At 42.7% G+C, this 17,370-nt stretch overlaps 1 protein-coding gene across 1 annotated transcript in view; it reads right to left on the bottom strand.

The window, feature by feature from the left end:
- The window catches only part of LOC123754470 (cylicin-2-like), a 223,701-nt gene that overhangs the window by 68,041 nt on the left and 138,290 nt on the right, over nucleotides 1–17,370 (bottom strand). Inside the window, exon 6 of the mRNA XM_069320229.1 lies at nucleotides 2,307–2,411. Coding sequence (XP_069176330.1) covers nucleotides 2,307–2,411 — 105 coding nt within the window. The remainder of the gene's footprint in view (nucleotides 1–2,306; nucleotides 2,412–17,370) is intronic.

The raw sequence follows: 17,370 nt of genomic DNA, 5'->3' as shown, positions 1-17,370 counted from the left end.
CCAAACACCGAACGAACCTTTTTGACATTTGTTGTACTGTATATCAGAAATTTCTTTTTTTTTTCTACAAAAACGTCAATACTTTGCAACATCTCAGCAGTCACCCCTTTATATCCCAGCATCATTAGCATCTTTAAACAAGAACAACATAATTTATGTGCATCGTCGGAGGCGTCTGAGAATGTGCAAGAAGCAGCGCGACCCCACCATGTGGTGTTGACGTTACTCAAACGAGCGTTCGCCATGCAGGACGATTTGACGCCGATCGGGCCGTTCGTTACCCAAAATGTTCGCCTTTTGGGGCGATCGTTTTGCGAGGTACCACTGTGTGTGTGTGTGTGTGTGTGTGTGTGTGTGTATATATATATATATATATATATATATATATATATATATATATATATATATATATATATATATATATATATATATATATATATATATGTCGTACCTAGTAGCCAGAATGCACTTTTCTCGGCCTATTATGCAAGGCCCGATTTGCCTAATAAACCAAGTTTTCCTGAATTAATATACTTTCTCTAATTTTTTTCTTATGAAATGATAAAGCTACCCATTTCATTATGAATGAGGTCAATTTTTTTTTATTGGAGTAAAAATTAACGTAGATATATGACCGAACCTAACCAACCCTACCTAACCTAACCTATCTTTATAGGTTAGGTTAGGTTAGGTAGCCGAAAAAGATAGGTTTGGTTAGGTTAGGTAGGTTAGGTAGTCGAAAAACAATTAATTCATGAAAACTTAGCTTATTAGGCAAATCGGGCCTTGCATAGTAGGCTGAGAAGTGCGTTCTGGCTACTAGGTACGACATATATATATATAAGTATAGCTCGGGGTATTATATGATATGTGGCTGACCAGTGTAACGTAACTTGATGGATCTATGATTACAAGTAATTAACGTCGCTGTCGGGAGTGACGGCTCCGTAGAGTTAGTGTAAATTCGTGGGAGTAATTATCCATCAGTGGAATTGCTAATTACTTACCCCAAGTTCAATTAAGAGAGTAATTAATGCCACAGCAATTCCACATAGTGTTTAATTGCAGGTGCTGCAAGTGTGGTCAGTGGGGTATTATATACAATTATAGTATCATGGAGCCAAGTGTGTCATTACATGTACTGAGCTTTTCCGTAATTACCATTGCAGTGGGCTGTATGTGTGTTGGCAGTGATCCTAATTAGCCTTTAATTAGATCACTGAGTGTTGTGATTTGTGTGTCGTGGGTTTGCTTGTCGGCGAAATGAGGACTTGGTGTAAATCCTTGATTGTCGAAGTTCAGGATTCAGTGAGTGTTAGGTAAGGGTTTAATGTCAACCAAGGGAACACCCATTGCTTGATAAGGGAAAGTGTTCGTGTTAAAATGTTTGGAGTAACATAATATGTTCGGGTTCAATTATTTTTCTGCAGAACAGCTAATTGGTTGCTCAATCTAATTGGGGGTAATTAGTATCGCCAAGGGAAGTTATACAGTGCTGAATAATTGCTGGGAGGGCGGCAGTGGTTGCATTAAAGTAAACATCTGGCTATAAGTATCTGTCAGTAGGACAGGTAATTTAGGGTTATGCTAATTAGGGTAATTAACTTCATTCAGGATTTGATTGGCTGACATGAGGGCAACATAATTGTGTTAGAGTAGCACAGTCAGTATTTATTATGTCAGTTGGACAGGTAATAATTAATGCCGCATAATTAGGGTAATTAGCGATCAGCTTGGATATATAACGTGACAACATAATTATCGGTCCATGGGACAGTTAATTAATCAGTCCAGTTAATTAGGGCTAGTTAACATTCCAGAGTGGATTTACATTGTTTTGATTTTGGAACTGTTGAGCCAGGGTTGAGTGTAACGTATACGTGTAGAATTAATTATTGATCCGTGAGATGTAATTAATTGCTCAGGGTAATTAAAGGTAATTACCATCCTAATAGTACTTTGGACATATAATTGTGGTGAGATATTGAGTGGGTGATAGTATCCGATAACGTAACTCGTTTTGGGATTAATTAACTGTCTGGTTTACAGTAATTGAGGTAATTACTCACTGAATGCTTGATTTGTCAAGTGTCTGTATAATTATGAGTTAACGAGTGAGAGTTGTGACAGTTTGATTTGTCTGTGGGAGACAAGATTGCTGGCTTGTTGCTTTGCTTGTTGCTGACTGCTATTGGCAGTCATTTAACATATCCATGCATTTAATAACATCAACAAATAAATATTAAACTAGAGTATTTTTGATTGTCCAAGAGACAAAGTCTTACCCATGCGTATCAAATACTGACCTGGGGCGTCCGCGTTGCCACATTCTCTCCCACCTCTCTTCAATACGTGTACAAAATATGGGTGGCTTGTTAACAGGACCATATACATTTACCGCAGACCTGCTTCTATGAAAAAAAAAAAAAAACAGCAATGAATGTAATGAAACACCATTTTCTGGGTGAGACCCGGAGGCTTCCCAGAGCTTATCCAGGCTGATATGGATATGTTACACTTTGGCATCAGTCAGTGTGAATGGAATTCTTAGGCCTACCGGGACCACGCACCAGAACCTGGCCTCCCTCAGAGAGGCACAAGGAGCAATGGCCTATATTAACTCCCATATGATTGAAAGCATTCTATGTCTGCCATCGACCAGGTCAGGCTCCCAGAAAGGTAAGAATCCCAAAACAAACCCCTATTCTGGTTTAACCCTTTAACTGTGCCGCCTCCAAATATGACACACACCCCCCCCCCTCAGGGCGCAGGAAATAAATTCTCTTGAAAAAATTCTTTTGCTTTTTTTAATGGACCTATCCTTTCCCTAATCTTTGTCCAGTATAACTGGAAAAACCCTTTAGGATTTGTCTTTGCTTGCTCTGCTATGCGAACTTCATAGTTTCTTTTGGCTTTCCTTATCTCTTTTTTAGTATTTCTAACCAGTTGTACGAATTCCTGTTCTAAACTGACTTCCCCATTCTTAATCCTTTTGTACCACGCTCTCTTTTTACCTATAAGGTTCTTCAGATCCTTTGTTATCCACTTTGGATCATTAGTATTCGATCTATTCAATTTATATGGTATACTACATTCCTGGGCTTCGCTTAGAATATTTTTAAATAGGTTATATTTCGAGTCCACATTGAAAACCCCTTTTACGTCACCTATCGCTGGGTTCACGTCTAGCTCCAAGACCGGCCCACACCCCATACCCAAGACTTTCCAATCTATTTGACCCAATAAATTTCTTAGGTTATTGAAATTAGCTTTTCGAAAATTAGGTACTTTAACAGAATTTTCTCCTACAGATCTATTCCATTCTATGCTAAATCTGATTTCTTTGTGATCACTGTTCCCTAGCTCATTCCCTATTTCGATGTCCTTAATTTGTGTTTCCCTGTTAGTTAACACTAAATCTAAAAAATTATTTTCCCGCGTTGGCCCCTTAATGTGTTGTGAAAGAAAGCAATCGTCAATTAATTCTAGAAAATCTTTTGCTTCATTATTCCCTGTTTTGTTCAACCAGTTTATTCCACTAAAATTAAAGTCACCCATGACAAATACTGTTAGATCTAGATGCTCTAGATATTTCATCCCATAGATGCTTTGCTTCCATTCTGTCTAAATTTGGTGGCCTATATATAACTCCTATTATAATATTATTCGCTTTTTCGTTTAATTCTATCCAAATAGTTTCTGTCTGTGGCTCAGATTTGATTCCCTCTTTGAGATTACATTTCAAATTGTCCCTAACGTATATGGCTACTCCCCCTCCTCGTCTAATATATCTATCTGTGTGAAATAGTTTAAATCCATTTATTTGATATTCAGCTAATAGTTCTCTATTTTCTACATTCATCCACGTTTCGGTAAGCGCGATAATATCTATTTTTTCTGTGCAGACAAGAGCATTTAATTCGTTTATTTTATTTCTTAGACTTCTACTGTTAGTGTAATATACCCTAAGTGAATTGTTATTTTGAGGCCCTTCAATTTCCCTGATCATTTTGCCAATTCCTTTCTCCCCTAAATACATACTTTTATTATCTCCTTCCTCCAAATCAATTCCCATACCACTATCTACTAACAGTTTAAACCCAAACAAACACCTCTAACCACTAGTTCCAACGAGTTCGCAACAGCAACAACCCCAGCCCTCGATAGATGCACCCCATCCCGATGATGAACCCCCGGGACGTGTCCATGTGAGTGGACCTAGTGGAGGTACCACCAAGACAATGGTAACAACCTAACACAAGGGGGAGGCAGACCCCTACACCAGGCAGGAAAACAAAAACAAAAGAAAAACCCAGCAAGAGGACAACGTGCCAAGGCAGAACAGAGCCGGCCACAATAAGAGGTGATAACCAGTTGTGCAGTACCCTGTGCAATACCCTGCGCCCCTACCAGTGCAAACTACCCCATCCCAAAGGCAAACTGGGGGTGTAGAAAACACCCCAGCACACTAAGGGCAGTCGATCACTGAGTAGCAAATGACCAAGCAGAGGTAGATCCCAAGGTGACTTGTGGAAGGTGGCCCAAAGCACCAAGAGCAGTACTTACAGAACATCTTGGAAAGGTAATTACCTAAGTGTAATTACCTAAGTGTAGTTACAGGATGAGAGCTTATGCTCGTGGTGTCCCGTCTTCCCAGCACTCTTTGTCATATAACGCTTTGAAACTACTGACGGTCTTGGCCTCCACCACCTTCTCACCTAACTTGCTCCAACCGTCTACCACTCTGTTTGCGAAAATGAATTTTCTTATATTTCTTAGGCATCTGTGTTTAGCTAGTTTAAATCTATGACCTCTTGTTCTTAACCCCTTAAAGAATGCAAAGAGGAGCTTTCCGAGCCACTGTCTACCATATTTAACAAATCAATAGAGTTAGGCATAGTGCCAGAGTCATGGAAGGTAGCTAATGTGGTACCAATTTTTAAGAAAGGAGATAGATCACTTGCATCAAACTATCGACCAATTAGCCTAACGTCTATTGTGGGAAAGTTACTTGAATCAATAATTGCAGATACAATTCGTCTCCATCTTGAAAAATATAAATTAATAAATGAGTCGCATCATGGTTTTACAAATGGCCGTTCATGTTTAACAAATTTGCTAACTTTTTATTCCAGCATAGTTGAGGCAGTTGATAGTGGTAAGGATTGTGATGTTGTGTACCTTGACTTTAGCAAAGCTTTTGATACAGTGCCACATGAAAGATTAATTAAAAAAATAGAAGCTCATGGTATTGGGGGTGCTACATTAAGTTGGATTAGGGCATGGCTATTCCAAAGGAAACAGAGAGTTAGTATAAATGGGGTTATCTTGAGATGATTTCGGGGCTTTAGTGTCCCCGTGGCCCGGTCCTCGACCAGGCCTCCACCCCCAGGAAGCAGCCCGTGACAGCTGACTAACACCCAGGTACCTATTTTACTGCTAGGGAACAGGGGCATTCAGGGTGAAAGAAACTTTAGCCCATTTGTTTCTGCCTCGTGCAGGAATCGAACCCGCGCCACAGAATTACGAATCCTGCACGCTATCCACCAGGTTACGAGGCCCCTAAGTTAAGTTAGGGGTTAAGGGGTTAAGTCAGAGTGGGAAAATGTTGTTAGTGGAGTACCTCAGGGCTCTGTCCTGGGACCTCTGTTGTTTATAATATATATAAATGATTTAGATTCAGGTTTGAGTAGCAACATCTGCAAATTTGCAGATGATACAAAAATCGGTAGGGAAATCAACACGAAAGAAGACTCGCTATCACATCAAGTTGATCTAAATAGGGTTTTAGAATGGTCAAAAGATTGGCAGATGCAGTTTAATGCTGATAAATGTAGAGTTTTGAGGCTGGGTAATGATGATAGAGTTACAAGATAAGAGCTAGATGGTGTTGAGATTGCGAAGTTGGATTGCGAAAGGGATCTGGGAGTTATGATTAGTAAGAATTTAAAACAAAAGGATCAATGCATGAATGTTCATAATAAGGCGAATAGGACACTGGGATTTATTAATCGAAGCGTTAGTAACAAGACACCTGGTGTGGTTCTTCAGCTATATCTTGCTCTGGTTAGGCCCCATTTAGATTATGCAGTTCAGTTTTGGTCGCCGTACTATAGAATGGATATAAATTCACTTGAACGTGTCCAGCGTAGGATGACAAAGTTAATTCCCCAAATTAGAAGTCTTTCATATGAAGAAAGATTAATAAAGCTTAAATTGCATTCACTGGAAAGACGAAGAGTTAGGGGTGACATGATGGAAGTTTACAAGTGGATGAATGGACATAACAAAGGGGATATTAATAGGGTATTAAAAGTATCAACTCAAGAGCGCTATGTCATGGGTTCATATCCTGGCCGGGGAGGATTTACTGGGCGCAATTCCTTAACTGTAGCCTCTGTTTAACGCAACAGTAAAATGTGTACTTGGATGAAAAAACGATTCTTCGCGGCAGGGGATCGTATTCCAGGGACCTGCCCAAAACTAGTGGATACTACGCATACTAGTGGCTGTACAAGAATGTAACAACTCTTGTATATATCTCAAAAAAAAAAAAAAAAAAAAAAAAAAAAGACAACACGAAACAATGGGTATAAATTGGATAAGTTTAGATTTAAGAACATAAGAACATAAGAACAAAGGTAACTGCAGAAGGCCTATTGGCCCATACGAGGCAGCTCCTATTCTATAACCACCCAATCCCACTCATATACTTGTCCAACCCGTGCTTGAAACAATCGAGGGACCCCACCTCCACAATGTTACGCGGCAATTGGTTCCACAAATCAACAACCCTGTTACTGAACCAGTATTTACCCAAGTCTTTCCTAAATCTAAACTTATCCAATTTATACCCATTGTTTCGTGTTCTGTCCTGTGTTGATACTTTTAATACCCTATTAATATCCCCCTGGTTATGTCCATTCATCCACTTGTAAACCTCTATCATGTCACCCCTAACTCTTTGCCTTTCCAGTGAATGCAACTTAAGCTTTGTTAATCTTTCTTCATATGAAAGATTTCTAATTTGGGGAATTAACTTAGTCATCCTACGCTGGACACGTTCAAGTGAATTTATATCCATTCTATAATATGGCGACCAAAACTGAACTGCATAATCTAAATGGGGCCTAACTAGAGCAAGATATAGCTTGAGAACCACACCAGGTGTCTTGTTACTAACGCTGCGATTAATAAATCCAAGTGTCCGATTTGCCTTATTACGAACATTTATGCATTGATCCTTTTGTTTTAAATTCTTACTAATCATAACTCCCAGATCCCTTTCGCAATCCGACTTCGCAATCACAACACCATCTAGCTCGTATCTTGTAACTCTATCATCATTACCTAACCTCAGAACTTTACATTTATCGGCATTAAACTGCATCTGCCAATCCTTTGACCATTTCAAAACCCTATCTAGATCAACTTGAAGTGATAGTGAGTCCTCCTCCGAATTAATTTCCCTACCGATTTTCGTATCATCGGCAAATTTGCAAATGTTGCTACTCAAACCTGAATCTAAATCATTTATATATATTATAAACAACAGAGGTCCCAGGACAGAGCCTTGAGGCACTCCACTTACAACATTTTCCCACTCTGACTTGATTCCATTTATACTAACTCTCTGTTTCCTTTGGTATAGCCATGCCCTAATCCAGCTTAATATAGCACCCCCAATACCATGAGACTCTATCTTTTTAATCAGTCTTTCATGTGGCACTGTATCAAAAGCTTTGCTAAAGTCAAGGTATACAACATCGCAATCCTTACCACTATCAACTGCCTCAACAATGCTAGAATAAAAAGATAACAAATTTGTTAAACATGAACGGCCATTTATAAAACCATGTTGCGACTCAATTATTAATTTATGTTTTTCAAGATGAAGACGAATTTTATTTGCTATTATAGATTCGAGTAACTTTCCCACAATAGACGTTAGGCTAATTGGTCGATAGTTAGACGCAAGTGATCTATCTCCTTTCTTAAAAACTGGTATCACATTAGCAACTTTCCAAAACTCTGGCACTCTGCCTGACTCTATTGATTTATTAAATATGGTTGACAGTGGGTCACAAAGCTCCTCTTTGCTAACGATTTAGGAACGACTTGGGTAAATACTGGTTCGGTAACAGGGTTGTTGATTTGTGGAACCAATTACCGCGTAACGTGGTGGAGGTGGGGTCCCTCGATTGTTTCAAGCGCGGGTTGGACATGTATATGAGTGGGATTGGGTGGTTATAGATAGGAGCTGCCTTGTATGGGCCAATAGGCCTTCTGCAGTTACCTTTGTTCTTATGTTCTTATGTTCTTGAATATGTGCAGCATATGTGTACACAAGTGTCATGCATGTAACACAATGTCTTCAGACAGTACGGATGTTTTACTGCCATAATATAGTGTACATGTTCATTATACATAAGATTAGCACGTAAAAACAAATAAAATGTATTTGGAACTGTGCAAAAAAAATGAACGAAAATATATTCGAGGCAACTCGCGCGCCCCGCCCCGAGTGCCCCATCGGCCCCGGGAGCTTACGGCACAGGCGCACGGGGAATGATGACGTCACGCCTCAACTTACGGACCCCATAGCAGCCAAAGTACAATTTCAATTTTTTTTCTACATACCCATACTGAGGGAAGGGTTTCTGACACTTTAAAAAGAAAAAATAATTTTTTCCAGAGAATATATTTCTTGCGCACTGCGGGGGTGTCATATTTGGAGGCAACGCAGTTAAGGGGTTAAGAACAAGAGGTCATAGATTTAAACTAGCTAAACACAGATGCCAAAGAAATATAAGAAAATTCACTTTCGCAAACAGAGTGGTAGATGGTTGGAACAAGTTAGGGGAGAAGGTGGTGGAGGCCAAGACCGTCAGTAGTTTCAAAGCGTTATATGACAAAGAGTGCTGGGAAGACGGGACACCACGAGCGTAGCTCTCATCCTGTAACTACACTTAGGCAATTACTGTGGAGCCTCGATTTATGATGAGGTGACCCTAGATGCATGCAGCCTGAGTACTTGTGTTGTTACTCCTGGCTCGCGCACCACCAGAGAAGACTTGCCCCCACACCACAAGGCACAGAGCAGGGGACAGAAGTCAGGAGCCAGAGTCACAACGACCTATGCCATTTAGTAGCTTCCCCCCCCCCCCCTCTCGGGAGGGGAGGAAACAGCTGGTGTATGGTGGTTATTGGGGAGAGCTGGGTATGGTGTCCAAACAACACAGTGGCCACCTGCCTCCTCCCCTGACACCACTATCACTCCCTGCCTTCCCTGGCCACTTTCACCACCTGCCCCCTGACAATAAACCCTAACTACTGACACCACTCTCTCCCTGTCAACAACTCTCACCAATGACGCCAACACCATTTTATAATCATTCAACCACTTCTCGCTATAAACAATGGGTAAGCATAATAAAACACTGTATGTATAACTGTTTACACTTTGGTGAATCATAGTTGATGAAACCCACCTCCGACGCTCGGTCTCAGTAGTCACTGAGTAGCCACCAAAGTCACCCTAAACATTGTTTGTCCAAGCATTGTTTGCTTGGACAAACAATCCTCGCTTAATCGAAAATTTGTATGTACTACTGAACATTTAGTACTGAATTCAATTTGTTCGGGTCATCCGGGAATTCGTTAGAGTGGGATTCATTAGAATGAGGATTCACTGTACAGTACTTACAAATATCATGGACCCGAGGGTAGACTGCAGGCTGGCTAGACTTAATAACTCTCAGGCAAAGAGCAAGGCAAAAGCAAAGACTCAACCCAAAGTGCTGCATAGCCACATCAGGAGGAAAACAACAGTGTAGGAACAGGTAATGAAACTGAGGATAGGGGCAGACAGATTCTCTACAAATGACAAGGAAGTGTGTGAGGAATTCAATAAGAAATTCCAGGAGGTCTTTACATTAGACCAAGGGAAGTCCCAAAGATAAGAAAAGGAGTATCTAACTAGACACCACTAGAGGAGTTTGTGATTACCAGTGGAGAGGTGAGGAAGTATCTGTTCACCTGTTACAACAAATCACTTGTAATAGGTAGCTGCCAAAAATTTGGAAGACGGCTAATGTAGTTCCGATATTCAAGGGTGAGAGTCAGGAGGCACTGAACTACAGACCAGTGTCCCTAACTTGCATTCCATGCAAGATGATGGAGAAGATTGTGCGAAAAAAGCTAGTACTCGCCTAATTGTGCTTGCGGGGGGTTGAGCTGTGGCTCTTTGGTCAGGTGGAACATCGGCAGTGCAAGAACTTTGTAATACAACATCAACATGGGGTTCAGGGATGGCAAATCATGCCTAATAGGTTTAATTAAATTCTATGACCAGGCAACAAGAATTAGGCAAGATAGAGAGGGCTGGGTAGACTGCATATTTTTGGACTGCCAAAAAGCCTTTGACACAGTATCACATAAGATACTAGTGCACAAGCTGAAAATGTAGGCAGGAGTGAAAGGGATGGTACTCCACTGGATGAGGGAGCACCTAAGCAACAGAAGACAGCGAGTCACTGTGAGGGGTGAGGTCTTGGAATGATGAGGCGTCACCAGTGGAGTTCCACAGGGATCAATCCTTGGACCTATACTGTTTCTGATATACGTAAATGATCTCCCAGAAGGAATAGACTCATTCCTCTCAATGTTTGCTAATGATGCAAAAATTATGAGGAGGATCAAGAAAGTATGAGGCTACAAGATGACCTAGACAAACTGAAGGAATGGTCCAACATATGGCTACTAAAGTTCAACCCAAGTAAATGTAAGGTAATGAAACTAGGCAGAGGAAATATGAGGCCAGACACTGGACAACAAATGGGAGATGAAGTCCTTCATGAAAATGACAAAGAGAGAAAGATCTAGGAGTTGATATCATGCCAAACCTGTCTTCTGAAGCACACATCAAAAGAATAACATCGGCGGCATATGCAAGGCTGGCTAACATCATAACTGCCCTCAGAAACCTGTGTAAAGAATCCATCATAACCTTGTATACCACATATATAAGGCCAATCCTGGAGTCTGCGACCCCAGCATGGAGCCCGTACCTTGTCAAGCACAAGATGAAGTTCAGAGGTATGCCACTAAGCTAGTCCCAGAACTAAGAGGCATGAATTATGAGGAAAGACTACATGAACTGCACCTCTAGTCACTGGAAGACAGAAGAGCTCGGGGAGACATGATCACCACATACAAAACTCTTAGGGGAATTGACAGGGTAGACAAAGATGGATTATTTAACACAGGTGGCACATGCACAAGGGGACACTGGTGGAAGCTGAATACCCAAATGAGCCGTCACATAGACATTAGAAAGAACTTTTTCAGTGTTAGAGTAGTTAGTAAATAGAATGCACTAGAATTGATGTTGTGGAGGCTGACTCCATACACAGTTTGAAATGTAGATATAATAAAGCTCGAGAAGCTCAGGAATCTGTACACCAATAGATTGACGGTTGAGAGGTGGGACCAAAGAGCCAAAGCTCAACCCCTGCAAGCACAACTAGGAGAGTACAAGTGCACAAAATCCAGCAGGAAACTGAGGCCAGAGATGACAACCACTCCAGAGCGTTTCAGCCTACGAACTGAAGTGTGAGTAGCCGGCGCGAGGGTCCAGGGAAGAAAGGGGGGTATGAGGGCTGTGCGGACAAGCGGCGCAGCGATGGTGAATGACGTTTGTTTGTTTTGCTTGTTTTTGTTGTTTCACTTGAAAATTCTGTTTCTCTGTTCAGTCTTAGTTTTTTGCAATTTCCTACCATGTGGGGTTTGTTTTGATATGCTTACCTTTCTTGGTGCCTAACCCCGGTCGATGGCAGACGGAATACCCCCAAATACAAGGGGAGGGTTTCCTAGGGCCATTGCTCCCTGTGGCTCTCTGAAGGGGCCATGTTCTAGCTTGTGGTCCCTGGTAGGCAGAACTCCATTGACTGAAGCCCCCAGACTAATACTGTGTATTAAAAACCTGCTATCAGAACAACAACAAACTGTTTTCAGACAATACTCAGCCCTCCTGTTTAAATCCCTAAACATGCTATAGATAAACTCACTCCTGATCTGAAACTCTTCCATGACAGATGTAATAGAAACCATAATCACCACACCAGAAATATATCTCTTTGATACCCCCAAAGTCAAACTAAATCTTTGTAAACACTCTATGCAAATAAAGGGACTTAGTCTATGAAACTCACTCCCTAATGAATTGAAAAGTTGTCCAACCTTCGCCTTATTCAAAAATAAAACAAAAAAAACCCAGTGCTGAATGTAAAGAAATGCCATTTTCTGGGCGAGACCCGGAGGCTCCCCGGCAACCCTCCATCCCCCTCCAGTCAGCATTTTTTTTTTGTGGGATTTTGACATCCAGCCTCAGAACTGACGGTTTGGATAGCTCTGTCCCCTTGTCTCAGGGTGACAATCACCTGTTTTGCTTCCATCATGCTGCCTGTTGGATTGGTGACACCTTCGACCCGGAGTCCTGCAAGTGGTGTTGCTTGCTTGTTCTCCAAATCACCCAGTCAACTGATATTTATATACGGGTGCAGGCAGCTTTGGTGTTGCATGCACGTTATAGGTTGCTGCAGCACGCTAGGTTGGTTGCTCACCTGGATGCCATGAGACTGCCCTGTTTTGGTTATTGGGGCCTGGACTTGGGGGGTGTTAGTCGCTTCGACTTTGGTTTCGTCCATGCCCCCAGGTCCTTCCCCTGTGGTTGTTTGTCCTATTCCTTTTCCCTGCTTTCGGCTCTGAAGCGTCTGAGGGTTTCAGAGTTGAGGCTGGGTATAGTTGGTGGTGAGACTCGGGCAGTTTTGGGGGGATGCCCCATTCGGTGTGACAACGAAGGCATTCAAGCTCATTCCTCCAGCCGGTTTCAGGGTCTGACCGGTGGGCACCATTTGGTTCAGCTTTTCCGGCGGCTTCTGCCTTTTCTTTTGAGGCAGGGAGAGGACGACTCGGCCTTGGTTCCTGATGTGGAGGTTCCCGGGACAGGGGAGGCGTTGACTTGGGAGGCTTGGGCCCCATGTGACCCCGTGTGAATTTTTGTACCCTCTGAGAGGAGCTTGTTGTTGCAGGGAGTGGGGTTTTCTTATCCCCGTCCTTGTACAAGTTTGATATGGTGTCGACCCCCTCCCAGATTCGGTTCTGGATTCCTCTGGGTACTTAGGTTCCTTCTTTCTGAAGGTTTTTGGCCTCCTGCACCCCGCCGTATGAAGTGTGGGAGGCCATTACAGCTTATCTCCTGCGCAACCCGGATTATGCCTCAATAATGGATCCTGCATCTTTCGAGTTCGGTTCTTCTTTTCCTTACTGGGTTCGTTACGAGGTTCCGAAGTCATCCTGGTTTGCAGACTGTCCTATCTTTTCGTTGGGGGCATGGCATATGTTCTCTCGGTCCACTTGAGTGGCAAGAGGCCCTTACAGTTGTAAAGGTTTACCTGGGGGAGCACCTCAATGCGTGTTTGTTCGCCCCTGCCCTTCCTCAGGATGTCGGCCTTGTCAGCTTCACTTGCAGGTTCCTTCCCTTTCGGCTGCCCTGGTAATTACCTAAGTGTAATTACCTAAGTGTAGTTACAGGGTTAGAGCTACGCTCGTGGTGTCCCGTCTTCCCAGCACTCTTTGTCATATAACGCTTTGAAATTACTGACGGTTTTGGCCTCCACCACCTTCTCACCTAACTTGTTCCAACCGTCTACCACTCTGTTTACAAGTGAATTTTCTTATGTTTCTCTGGCAGCTTTGTTTCATTAGTTTAAATCTATGACCTCTTGTTCTTGAAGTTCCATACCTCAGGAATTCTTCTCTATCAATTTTATCAATTCCTGTTACTATTTTGTATGTAGTGATCATATCACCTCTTTTTCTTCTGTCTTCTAGTTTTGGCATATTTAATGCCTCTAACATCTCCTCGTAGCTCTTGTCCTTCAGTTCTGGGAGTCACTTAGCAGCATGTCTTTGCCCCTTTTCCAGTTTGTTGATGTGCTTCTTAAGATATGGGCACCATACAACGACGGCATATTCCAGCTTTGGTCTAACAAAAGTCGTGAACAATTTCTTTAGTCTATCTCCATCCAGGTATTTAAAAGCAATTCTGGAGTTAGAAAGTGTAGCATAGGCTCCTCGCACAATGTTCTTAACCCTTAAACTGCGCATGGCGTATATATACGCCCTGAGTAACATGTTCCACGGTGCGCATGGTGCATATATACGCCATAGGGTGCCAGGCCCGATTCAAATGGCCCGCGGCTACACGGGGCTCACAGTAGCTTCCTCAGGGCTCTTGTAAACAGATGCCATTTAAAAAAAAAATCGTGGGCAATATTCTCAGGTGTGAGAGGCACAGTACTGTTGGAGCAACCAAGGCTGGCGCACGCAGCATGAGCGAACAGCATTGCTGTTCAGCTTGTGTCCACAGCATCGCCGAAAAATGTCAAAATAAATATATAATTGTTATTATTTAGCGATGACAATATTACAGATGATCCATGACTGTGATATAAATAACCAGGGTTGTGATAATAGCAGGATTGTTGTAATAATTAGCGCTGTGGGAGGAGTGATGCTGAGAGACGGAGGGAGACAGCATCGTTTACTGACTGTGTGGCTACCTGTTATTGTTTGCATTCACCATACCAGGTCAGTGGTTCTCTATGGTGAACACAAATGTAGATACTTATATATAATGTGTGTATTAGTGTAATAACAGCAAAAGGATTATGCTGGGAGGAGCCATATGGGTGACGGAGGTGACGTCGTCTGCACGATTTTGTCTAGCTGTTTAGAGGGTGGCCACTATGCTCTATGGGCGCACTACAAGCTTAGGTGTACAGTTACGGTGCATAAAACATGTAGATACTTATATATAATATGTGTATATAGGGTAATAACACTGCAAACAGTATTGTTGGGGGAGAAAGTTTAGTGCGTGTGACCTTGAATGAATGAGGGAGCCACCAGCCGCCATCTGTGTATAGCAACGACTCTTAGTGCCTGAACTAACTATATCAGCTTAGCTGTACAGTTGTGGTGAACAAAATATATACATACTTATATATAACGTCTGTATATAGTGTAATAACACCACATGGTATTGTTGGGGAAGAAAGTTTAGTGCATGTGTTGAGGGAGTGGCAGCGAGTGGCTGGCTGGTGTGTGGCGGTAACTCTTCGTTGCTTTTCGACTCTCAATACCAACTTAGTGGTTCGTTATGGTGACCAAAACATGCAGATACTTATATATAACCTGTGTATAGAGTGTAATAGCAGCAAAACTATTTGTTTATTGTTTTATAAACATAATAATTGAATTACTAATATGCACATCATACTTTTGAGTATAGCGATTATTCACAACTTTTATTATATAAATATATTACAATACACACTATATTACTGCAAAAAAACTAAGAAAAAATCAATCGGAGACATTGAAACAATTAGGTAATAATATCTTTGTGGCAACTCCCATCTGTCAGCGCGGGTGACGCTGACCGGGTCTGACGACCTCTCTGTCAACGCCCACTTTTTGCCAGACTTCCTCGGTCAATTGTGCCCAAAATATGTCACCTACGACTTTTTTTGTTATTTTTCCCGTGCTCAGGGGACACAAATTAACATGTTTAGAAGACGGAAAAAAAAAATTTAATTTTTTTTTTTCTTGCGCACAGAGGTGTAAATGTCCCCAGGACCCCTGAGCTGTGTAAGGGTTATTGTGGTCCTCAGGTGTCAGTTTTCTATCTAGAACCACCCCTAGACCCCTTTCTTTGTCAGAATTCTTTAAAGATTTCTCACATAATTTATAGTTTGTGTGGAGGTCTATGTTCTCCAATTCCACATTCCATAACATGGCATTTATTCACATTAAATTCCATTTGCCAAGTGGTGCCTTCTTGCCTTCTTGAAGGGAGCCAGTCGGCCGAGAGGAGGGAGCCGGTCGGCCGAGCGGACAGCACACTGGACTTGTGATCCTGTGGTCCCAGGTTCGATCCCGGGACCACCCGGGATCCCGCCCACCTGTTGGGATCCCGCCCACCTGTTGGGATCCCGCCCACCTGTTGGGCGCCGGCGAGAAACAATTGGCAAAGTTTCTTTCACCCTATGCCCCTGTTACCTAGCAGTAAAATAGGTACCTGGGTGTTAGTCAGCTGTCACGGGCTGCTTCCTGGGGGTGGAGGCCTGGTCGAGGCCCAGACCACGGGGACACTAAAAGCCCCGAAATCACCTCAAGATAACCTCAAGAATGGCATGACAATCATCTAGGTTTCTTATCTTCCCTATTATCTTAGCATCATCAGCAAACATAATAATTCAATAATTCAACAATAATTCAATGCAACAATAATTCTGTATTCCATCTGGTAGATCGTTTATGTAGACAATGAACATTACCGATGCAAGAACTGAACCCTGTGGTACTCCACTTGTGACATTCCTCCAATCCAATACATTGCCTCTGATTACAGCCCTCGTATTTCTATCAGTTAGGAAATTTTTCATCCATGTTAGACGCTTACTTGTCACCCCTCCAATATGTTCCAGTTTCCAGAACAACCTCTTATGTGAAACTCTGTCAAAAGCCTTTTCTGTGGGAAGCCCCTATGGCTCCCTGGAGCTTATTGGGCTAATGTATGTTATATTAGACCGGGACATTAGCTAAGGAGTTCAGACCCACCAGGGACCAGTGCCACAACTTGGCCCCTTCAGAGAGGTTTCAGGGAGCAATGGCCCTGGAATACCCCCTTGTGGTTGGGGTTTTCCTTATCTGCTATCGACTGGGGTTAGGCACCCAGAAAGGTAGGCATAACAAAACAAACCCCACATGGTAAAATAAAAAAACAAAAAAAAACAGAGAGGTAGAAATTCCCTACAATCCCAAGGAAACAAGCAAACATCACACTTTACAGCTGTGCCGATTGTCCACACAGCCCTCCCCGCCCCGAGAGGGGGAGGGGGCAGCCCCAAACCTCACCGCACCGGCTGCCTAGCATCACTTCGTAAGCTAATGTCAACCAGGATAGATGCTTCTCTGGCCTCAGTTTTTTAGGCGGTGTTTGCATTGTGTGGCGTTCACTGCCGTGTGTTGTGGTGTGCGCTGGCCAGGTGTTCCTCATCAGTACCAGGGCGGCATGAGCTTAGGGGCTTCCTTCCTTAAGCGCCCTGTGAGTACTGCCCTTGCGTGACAGGGTTATCTTCCCTGGGGCGTTTGGGAACGATTCCCGTAGAGGTTTTTGCTGCTCGGCATTTGCCTCGCTCTTGGGGCCAGCTGGGGCTTGGGACCCTTGATTGGACCTGGGTACGGACTGGTATTGTGCTGGTTTGGGCGTCAAGGTGTTGCGCGACCTGCCACCTAAGCGGC

This window comes from Procambarus clarkii, unplaced genomic scaffold (assembly GCF_040958095.1).
Source record: "Procambarus clarkii isolate CNS0578487 unplaced genomic scaffold, FALCON_Pclarkii_2.0 HiC_scaffold_107, whole genome shotgun sequence".
Taxonomy (NCBI): Eukaryota; Metazoa; Arthropoda; class Malacostraca; order Decapoda; family Cambaridae; genus Procambarus; species Procambarus clarkii.
This window is presented reverse-complemented; position numbering and strand designations above follow the sequence as displayed.